Genomic DNA, 10,000 nt, shown 5'->3' with positions numbered 1-10,000 from the left:
TGCACCAATCCATAACATTAATACATTTGAATGATTACAAATGTTACAATATAAATGCCTTCAATAACATAATCATACTATTTTGATTCTGTTTCACGCGCGTCACGTGATGCTACCATGCCGGCGTTTCCCATCATGCAACGCTTTGAATCACAGAAACGACATAAAAGATCAAAATTTCACCTTCAATGAGATTTGTAGAGCATAAATGAAACCATATTATTATTATAATAATATAGATAAACGCTTTAGATGAGTAAAAGAGCAACATGAGGCGCCTCACCGTTGTCGAGACTCGTGTCTCCAGCCTGAGGTATAAAGCACCGGAAGCGCGTCATAGTGTCTCGGCCGGTCCGAAAGCGGTGGGTCAGTCACAATTGATTGCTTCAGTCAGTTACAGAACTCCTTGTTTCTTCTCTCCCTTCTCCCACCGCTGAACTTGACCAGCCTTTTACTCGCATCTCTCACGTGGGACAAACACGTACGTGCATTGGGTGTGTGAAAGACTTCACCAGAGAGTGTATTTTTGACGAAGATTGTGGTTTGATAGGAAAGTTATGTTCCCTTTTTACCAGTCTGTACTAGAGTGTGATCCAGATATGACTTGTCCACTTGGTATGATAATATTTCTGTAAAATCAATACAAAGGTATTATATATTGTTCAAACTTTGATGAAAATGATTGGACTGAAAGACTGTCCCAGTGTTCAGACTCTGTGTGAGACTTTCATTTCATTTTCATTTATTTATTTATTTCAAGCAAATAGTTTGACAACAGAAAGAATACACAATAATAATAATAATAATAATAATAACTTTTACACTTATGCTTGAAATGGAGTGGGGAGAAGTAAAACTTATTGAACCCCACCCCAGTCTGTCAAAGAATTTATACAAACAAAATCGCTGCTTCCTTCTTCAGTTCTCAAAGAAAAAAAAGAAAAAAAGATATAAAATAAATAATAGTAATAATAATACCTCATTAAGAAACCACACATACATGCAAACATGCAAAACCACACATACATACTATACATATTCATAATATACAGATATTACCTCAGGTAACAATGATTATCAAATATCAACAATGGTAGACGGAATACCACAAGGGTAAATAACAACTAATCCAACACTCCACACAACACTGATGCAATCAAACCTCATTATCACTGTAATGGGACCAGACCTTTTGTTTGTAAAGCCGTTTGAAAAGGTGAATGCTTGGACATTGCTTTAATTCAAGCCCCACATTATTCCACAAAGTAACCCCACATACAGACATAGAAAAGCTCCTCCTGGTGGAACCCACCATTGGGACCACAAAGTTCCCGAATCCTCTCAAACTGTACGACTGCTCTTTATGAGAAAACATATTTTGAATGTTCACAGGTAATACAGTATATAGTGAAATGCTTTAAACATGAACTGTGCATTATATAATTTTACAAGATCCTGCATTTTTAATAACTTTGATTTAAGAAAGAGAGGATTTGTGTGCTCAAAATAGACGGCCTTGTGTATAATTCGTACAGCCCTTTTCTGTAGCAAAAAAAGTGACTGTATTACATTTTTGTAATTATTGCCCCATACCTCTACACAATAGGTTAGATATGGCTGTATTAAAGAACAATACAAGGTATGGAGTGCATTATGATTAAGGATATGTTTAACTCTACTAATTATAGCAAGGCTTTTGGAGACTTTAGTAGTTATATGTCTGATGTGGGCTTTCCAACTTAACTTATGATCTATCGTTACACCTAACATTTTTATTTCCTGAACATTTTCAATGTGTACTCCATCTATCCCAACCAGTTTCTGTGAATCGGCTTGATACTTTCCAAAAAACATCACTTTAGATTTATCTAGGTTTAAGGATAATTTGTTACTTTCCATCCATTTTTAAAATGTACTTAATTCTTTATTTACAACGTTGATAAGTCGCTCCAAACTGTCGTCACTATAGAAAATGTTTGTATCATCAGCAAACAATACACATTTAACCAATTGAGAAACATTAAAAATATCATTAATATACAAATTAAATAATTTGGGGCCCAGTACTGACCCCTGGGGGACACCACAAGCAATGTCAAGACATTCAGAAGAGAGCTCACCCACTTGCACATACTGTACTCTCTCGATCAAATAACTTTTCACCCATTTCCCAGCCACCCTCCGTATCCCATATCGTTCTAATTTCTTAAGTAGTATATCATGGTTGATGGTATCAAACGCTTTTTTGAGATCAATAAAAATTCCTATTGCATGTTTTTTATTTGTTAATGCCTTCGATATTTCTTCTGTGGCATCAATTATGGCCATTGAAGTGGATCTATTGGGTCTGAACCCATATTGTCCTTCATTAATGAGCTTATGCTTATGTATGACGTTTTCTAACCGTTTGTCAAAAACCTTTTCAAGGATTTTTGAAAATTGAGGAAGGAGTGAAATGGGTCTGTAATTAGTGAAGTGATTCCTATTTCCATTTTTGAACAAGGGTATGACCTTAGCAATTTTCATTTTTCTTGGCACACAGCCGTTTTTAAGCGACAGGTTACAGATATGTGTTAAAGGCTTTATGATACTTTTAATTGTCTTTTTTACTAGTGCCATATTGATTGAATGACAGTCTGTAGATAACTTTCGCCTGTGTGAGAGACTCTGTGTGTGAGAGACTGTGTGTGTGAGAGACTCTGTGTGAGCGAGAGACTCTGTGTGAGCCTGTGTGAGTGAGACTGTGTGTGAGACTGTGTGTGAGTGAGACTCTGTGAGAGACTCTGTGTGAGAGACTCTGTGTGAGAGACTCTGTGTGTGAGCCTGTGTGAGTGAGCCTGTGTGAGTGAGCCTGTGTGAGTGAGCCTGTGTGAGTGAGCCTGTGTGAGTGAGCCTGTGTGAGTGAGCCTGTGTGAGTGAGACTGTGTGTGTGAGTGAGACTCTGTGAGAGACTCTGTGTGAGAGACTCTGTGTGTGAGCCTCTGTGTGTGAGCCTGTGTGAGTGAGCCTGTGTGTGTGAGACTGTGTGTGTGAGACTGTGTGTGTGAGTGAGACTCTGTGTGAGAGACTCTGTGTGAGAGACTCTGTGTGAGAGACTGTGTGAGAGCCTCTGTGTGTGAGACTGTGTGTGAGACTGTGTGTGTGAGTGAGACTCTGTGTGAGAGACTCTGTGTGAGAGACTCTGTGTGAGAGACTCTGTGTGAGAGACTCTGTGTGAGAGACTCTGTGTGAGAGACTCTGTGTGAGAGACTCTGTGTGAGAGACTCTGTGTGAGAGACTCTGTGTGAGAGACTCTGTGTGTGAGGTTAAAGGGGTTTAAGTGAACCCTTAACATCTATAAGGAACAAAACTCTCCATTAGAAACGTAACGGATTTAAAAACTCTTATCAGTTAAACTTTTGAACATGAATTAGTGATGTCTAGTTATTTGTATGTGTATGTGTGTATAAATATTTTGTGTAATTTTTTAATGCATCAGGTTTTTGGCGAATGCTGTCCATCACACATTTCCCTATCAGGGACAATAAATCATGTTTCATTTCATCTCCTCCACACTCACACACACTCTCCGTCTCGCTTAATGTGGGCTTTTACAGCAGAGTCTTCCGGAAAGATGCTTCGGAACAATCTCTCGTGAAAAGCACCATATTCATAACTTTGAAATGTTCAATCATTTTATTCATATACACACACACACACACACACACACACACACACTTACTTACATAGGAAACTCCAAAAACAGTGTTATTTTTAATAAAAAGAGCCGAACAACTGGCCCTCTGAAACACTCCTGAACAGGTTCGCTCAGAGACTCTGCATGTGAACCGAAGCCTCATTGTTGCGGTGTGTGAGATCTCACTCTCTCTCTCTCTCTCTCACGGATCTGTAAGTGTGTGAGATCTGCGGTGTGTGAGATCTGCCTGTGCCTGCTCAGGTGTGTAAGTGTGTGAGATCTCACACCACCGCTGGGATGAAGTACTGGAGAGAAACGTCCTCGTGCAGAAAAATCAGGTGAAGAATCCTATTGTGGACAATATCTGGGTAAACAAACAGAACAGGCATTTTAAATGAAATGCTGAGAGCTGAGTGTATATACAGGACAGGTGTGTGTGTGCAGGGCAGGTGTATGCGCAGGTGTGTGTGCAGGGCAGGTGTATGCGCAGGTGTGTGTGTGCAGGTGTGGTCAGGTGTGTGTGCAGGGCAGGTGTATGCGCAGGTGTGGTCAGGTGTGTGTGCAGGGCAGGTGTATGCGCAGGTGTGTGTGGTCAGGTGTGTGCGTGTGTGTGCAGGTGTGGTCAGGTGTATGCGCAGGTGTGTGTGCAGGTGTGGTCAGGTGTGTGCAGGGCAGGTGTATGCGCAGGTGTGTGTTCAGGTGTGTGTGCAGGGCAGGTGTATGCGCAGGTGTGTGTGCAGGGCAGGTGTATGCGCAGGTGTGTGTGCAGGGCAGGTGTATGCGCAGGTGTGGTCAGGTGTGTGTGCAGGGCAGGTGTATGCGCAGGTGTGTGTGTGTGCAGGTGTGGACAGGTGTGTGCAGGGCAGGTGTATGTGCAGGGCAGGTGTATGCACAGGTGTGTGTGCGCAGGTGTGTTCAGGTGTGTGTGCAGGGCAGGTGTATGCACAGGTGTGTGTGTGCAGGTGTATGCACAGGTGTGTGTGTGCAGGTGTGGTCAGGTGTGTGCAGGGCAGGTGTATGTGCAGGGCAGGTGTATGTGCAGGGCAGGTGTATGTGCAGGGCAGGTGTGTGTGCAGGGCAGGTGTGTGTGCAGGGCAGGTGTGTGTGCAGGGCAGGTGTGTGTGCAGGGCAGGTGTATGCGCAGGTGTGTGTGCAGGTGTGTGTGCATGGCAGGTGTATGCACAGGTGTGGTCAGGTGTGTGTGCAGGGCAGGTGTATGTGCAGGTGTGTGTGTGCAGGTGTGGACAGGTGTGTGCAGGGCAGGTGTATGTGCAGGGCAGGTGTATGCACAGGTGTGTGTGCAGGTGTGTTCAGGTGTGTGTGCAGGGCAGGTGTATGCACAGGTGTGTGTGTGCAGGTGTGGTCAGGTGTGTGCAAGGCAGGTGTATGTGCAGGGCAGGTGTATGTGCAGGGCAGGTGTATGCGCAGGTGTGTGTGCAGGGCAGGTGTATGCGCAGGTGTGTGCGCAGGTGTGTGTGCATGGCAGGTGTATGCGCAGGTGTGGTCAGGTGTATGCGCAGGTGTGTGTGCAGGTGTGTGTGCAGGGCAGGTGTATGCGCAGGTGTGTGTGCATGGCAGGTGTATGCACAGGTGTGGTCAGGTGTGTGTGCAGGGCAGGTGTATGTGCAGGTGTGTGTGTGCAGGTGTGGACAGGTGTGTGCAGGGCAGGTGTATGTGCAGGGCAGGTGTATGCACAGGTGTGTGTGTGCAGGTGTGTTCAGGTGTGTGTGCAGGGCAGGTGTATGCACAGGTGTGTGTGTGCAGGTGTGGTCAGGTGTGTGCAAGGCAGGTGTATGTGCAGGGCAGGTGTATGTGCAGGGCAGGTGTATGTGCAGGGCAGGTGTATGTGCAGGGCAGGTGTATGCGCAGGTGTGTGTGCAGGGCAGGTGTATGCGCAGGTGTGTGCGCAGGTGTGTGTGCATGGCAGGTGTATGCGCAGGTGTGGTCAGGTGTATGCGCAGGTGTGTGTGCAGGTGTGGTCAGGTGTGTGCAGGGCAGGTGTATGTGCAGAGCAGGTGTATGCGCAGGTGTGTTCAGGTGTGTGTGCAGGGCAGGTGTATGCGCAGGTGTGGTCAGGTGTGTGTGCTGAGGTGTAGGTGTGTGTGCTGAGGTGTAGGTGTGTGTGCAGGTGTGATCAGGTGTAGGTGTGTGATCAGGTGTAGGTGTGTGCGCAGGTGTGATCAGGTGTAGGTGTGTGATCAGGTGTAGGTGTGTGTGCAGGTGTGATCAGGTGTAGGTGTGTGATCAGGTGTAGGTGTGTGTGCAGGTGTGATCAGGTGTAGGTGTGTGCGCAGGTGTGATCAGGTGTAGGTGTGTGATCAGGTGTAGGTGTGTGTGCAGGTGTGATCAGGTGTAGGTGTGTGCGCAGGTGTGATCAGGTGTAGGTGTGTGTGCAGGTGTGTGGTGTGATGTTCTTACTGCACATGGCTCTGCTGGGATTGACCTGTTGTCCCGTCAGGAACTGCTGCAGTTTCCGGATGTCCAGGCGTGTCTGAGCCATGAACTCTGAGTCTCTGTGACTCGCACTGGTGCTCTGAGAGCCGTCCTCACCTGAGGGACACACACACACACACACACTCTCTATCAGCACTACACACACACACACAATCAGCACTACACACACACACACACACACACACTATCAGCACTACACACACACTATCAGCACTACACACACACACACTATCAGCACTACACACACACACACACACTATCAGCACTACACACACACACACACACTATCAGCACTACACACACACACACACACTATCAGCACTACACACACACACTATCAGCACTACACACACTATCAGCACTACACACACTATCAGCACTACACACACTATCAGCACTACACACACTATCAGCACTACACACACTATCAGCACTACACACACTATCAGCACTACACACACACACTACCAGCACTACACACACACACTACCAGCACTACACACACACACTACCAGCACTACACACACACACTATCAGCACTACACACACACACTATCAGCACTACACTCACACACACTATCAGCACTACACACACACACACTACCAGCACTACACACACACACTATCAGCACTACACACACACACTATCAGCACTATCAGCACTACACTCACAATCAGCACTACACTCACACAATAGTGCTGATAGTGTGTGTGTGTGTAGTGCTGATAGTGTGTGTGTGTGTAGTGCTGGTAGTGTGTGTGTGTGTGTAGTGCTGGTAGTGTGTGTGTGTAGTGCTGGTAGTGTGTGTGTGTGTAGTGCTGGTAGTGTGTGTGTGTGTGTGTGTGTGTGTGTGTGTGTGTGTGTGTGTGTGTGTGTGTGTGTGTGTGTGTGTGTGTGTGTGTGTGTGTGTAGTGCTGATAGTGAGTGAGTGAGTGCTGATAGTGTGTGTGTAGTGCTGATAGTGTGTGTGTGTAGTGCTGATAGTGTGTGTGTGTGTGTGTAGTGCTGATAGTGAGTGAGTGCTGATAGTGTGTGTGTGTGTGTGTGTGTGTGTAGTGCTGACAGAGTGTGTGTGGTGCTGATAGTGTGTGTGTGTGGTGCTGATAGTGTGTAGTGTGAGTGTGAGTGCGAGAGTCTCACCCCAGGGTGGGTTCCCCAGCTCTTTGAAGTGTGTTGTGACAGAAACCAGGTCCGTCTCAATCTTGAGATTCATTTCCCCGTTCAGATTCGCCTCCATCACCTGAAAAACACACACGTCTCCGTCACTCTCACACACACACACTTCATCATACACAATTCAACAACACACACACACGTCGCCGTCACTCACACACACACTTCAACAACACACACACACACACACACACACACACACACGTCTCCGTCATCATACACACTTCAACAACACACACACACACATGTCTCCGTCGTCACATTGAATTACTTATAAATAACAGTAACAATTAATGTATAATGTATTACAGTCTGGAAGTAACTGGCACAACACTGGTCCAGATAAAGTTAGTTTGATTGATTCACTTCCGTTGTAAAGATCATTAGTGATTAACTCAGTGGCCGCTAACACACACCGCCGCTCCTCTGGGTTAGGGCTAGTGTTTGGAGCTCGAGAACGCAAACCTGAAATAGGGTTCAAAGTGCAAGTTTTTAAGAACGATACTGTGATCCTCTTAAACTTTTTAAATGATTAGTAAACAGTTTCTTGTCTGGCCTGAATAACGATACAGTGTATCAGTCGTTTCCGCGGATCCGTGCGAACGGGAATCATTTTAATAACGTTTTTATCCGTACAGAGGAAAACGCCGATCACATGACCAAACGCTGATCGCTGATCACATGACCAAACGCCGATCACATGACCAAACGCTGATCGCTGATCACATGACCAAACGCCGATCACATGACCAAACGCTGATCGCTGATCACATGACCAAACGCCGATCACATGACCAAACGCTGATCGCTGATCACATGACCAAACGCCGATCACATGACCAAACGCCGATCACATGACCAAACGCTGATCGCTGATCACGACCAAACGCTGATCGCTGATCACATGACCAAACGCCGATCACATGACCAAATGCCAATCGCATGACCAAACGCCGATCACATGACCAAACGCCGATCACATGACCAAATGCCAATCGCATGACCAAACGCCGATCGCCGATCACATGACCAAACGCCGATCACATGACCAAACGCTGATCACTGATCACATGACCAAACGCCGATCACATGACCAAACGCCGATCACTGATCACATGACCAAAAGCCGATCACATGACCAAACGCCGATCACATGACCAATCAAAGGTTGTCAGCTGGCACTTTATGAACTGCTGATTGGCTGTTTCATTAGAAGGCGGGGCTAACTCCACTGCATCTCAGTGTCTCAGTAAACTGACCAGATAGTTGGAGAGGTTCTTCATGCGGTCGATGACACTCTTCATGGTCTTCAGAGGAGGCAGATATATGCTGACCTGAACACATCACAGAGTCATCATCACCATCAGTGCTGTTCACACACACGCACACACATACATCACATCAGACACACACACACACACACACTCACACATCAGACACACACACACACACATCAGACATCAGACACACACATCAGACACACTCATACATCAGACACACACACACACACACACACACACACACACACACACACTCACACATCAGACACACACACACACACACATCAGACATCAGACACACACATCAGACACACACACACTCACATCGTAGTCCGGCATCTGCGGCTCCCTGAAGTCGTGCCAGAGTCTCCTGGGAATCACATCCACTGGGATATCATGAGTGACCACACGGCTGACCCCGGAGAGAGAGGGCTGGAACACACACACATACATATATATACAGTGAGGAAAATAAGTATTTGAACACCCTGCTATTTTGCAAGTTCTCCCACTTAGAAATCATGGAGGGGTCTGAAATTGTCATCGTAGGTGCATGTCCACTGTGAGAGACATAATCTAAAAAAAAGAATCCAGAAATCACAATGTATGATTTTTTAACTATTTATTTGTATGATACAGCTGCAAATAAGTATTTGACCACCTGAGAAAATCAATGTTAATATTTGGTACAGTAGCCTTTGTTTGCAATTACAGAGGTCAAACGTTTCCTGTAGTTTTTCACCAGGTTTGCACACACTGCAGGAGGGATTTTGGCCCACTCCTCCACACAGATCTTCTAGATCAGTCAGGTTTCTGGGCTGTCGCTGAGAAACACGGAGTTTGAGCTCCCTCCAAAGATTCTCTATTGGGTTTAGGTCTGGAGACTGGCTAGGCCACGCCAGAACCTTGATATGCTTCTTACAGAGCCACTCCTTGGTTATCCTGGCTGTGTGCTTCGAGTCATTGTCATGTTGGAAGACCCAGCCTCGACCCATCTTCAATGCTCTAACTGAGGGAAGGAGGTTGTTCCCCAAAATCTCGCAATACATGGCCCCGGTCATCCTCTCCTTAATACAGTGCGGTCGCCCTGTCCCATGTGCAGAAAAACACCCCCAAAGCATGATGCTACCACCCCCATGCTTCACAGTAGGGATGGTGTTCTTGGGATGGTACTCATCATTCTTCTTCCTCCAAACACGTTTAGTGGAATTATGACCAAAAAGTTCTATTTTGGTCTCATCTGACCACATGACTTTCTCCCATGACTCCTCTGGATCATCCAAATGGTCATTGGCAAACTTAAGATGGGCCTTGACATGTGCTGGTTTAAGCAGGGGAACCTTCCGTGCCATGCATGATTTCAAACCATGACGTCTTAGTGTATTACCAACAGTAACCTTGGAAACGGTGGTCCCA

General features: G+C 46.0%; 1 protein-coding gene across 2 annotated transcripts in view; it reads right to left on the bottom strand.

The window, feature by feature from the left end:
- Positions 1-3,688: 3,688 nt before the first annotated feature.
- Positions 3,689-10,000, bottom strand: part of hus1 (HUS1 checkpoint clamp component) — a 13,411-nt gene continuing 7,099 nt past the window's right edge. Inside the window, exons 4-8 of one of the 2 annotated variants that reach the window (XM_084399176.1) lie at positions 8,909-9,016; positions 8,564-8,638; positions 7,272-7,371; positions 6,095-6,226; positions 3,689-4,040 (exon numbers count right to left, since the gene is read on the bottom strand). In XM_084399176.1, coding sequence (XP_084255302.1) covers positions 3,958-4,040; positions 6,095-6,226; positions 7,272-7,371; positions 8,564-8,638; positions 8,909-9,016 — 498 coding nt within the window. In that variant the 3' untranslated portion in view covers positions 3,689-3,957. Of the gene's footprint in view, positions 4,041-6,094; positions 6,290-7,271; positions 7,372-8,563; positions 8,639-8,908; positions 9,017-10,000 lie in introns of both variants that reach the window. The other variant, XM_084399175.1, reaches the window with a different exon arrangement.

Source organism: Rutilus rutilus (assembly GCF_951802725.1).
Source record: "Rutilus rutilus genome assembly, chromosome: 24".
Lineage (NCBI taxonomy): Eukaryota > Metazoa > Chordata > Actinopteri > Cypriniformes > Leuciscidae > Rutilus > Rutilus rutilus.
The sequence above is the reverse complement of the archived record's forward strand: the minus strand, read 5'-3'. Positions and strand labels throughout refer to the sequence as shown.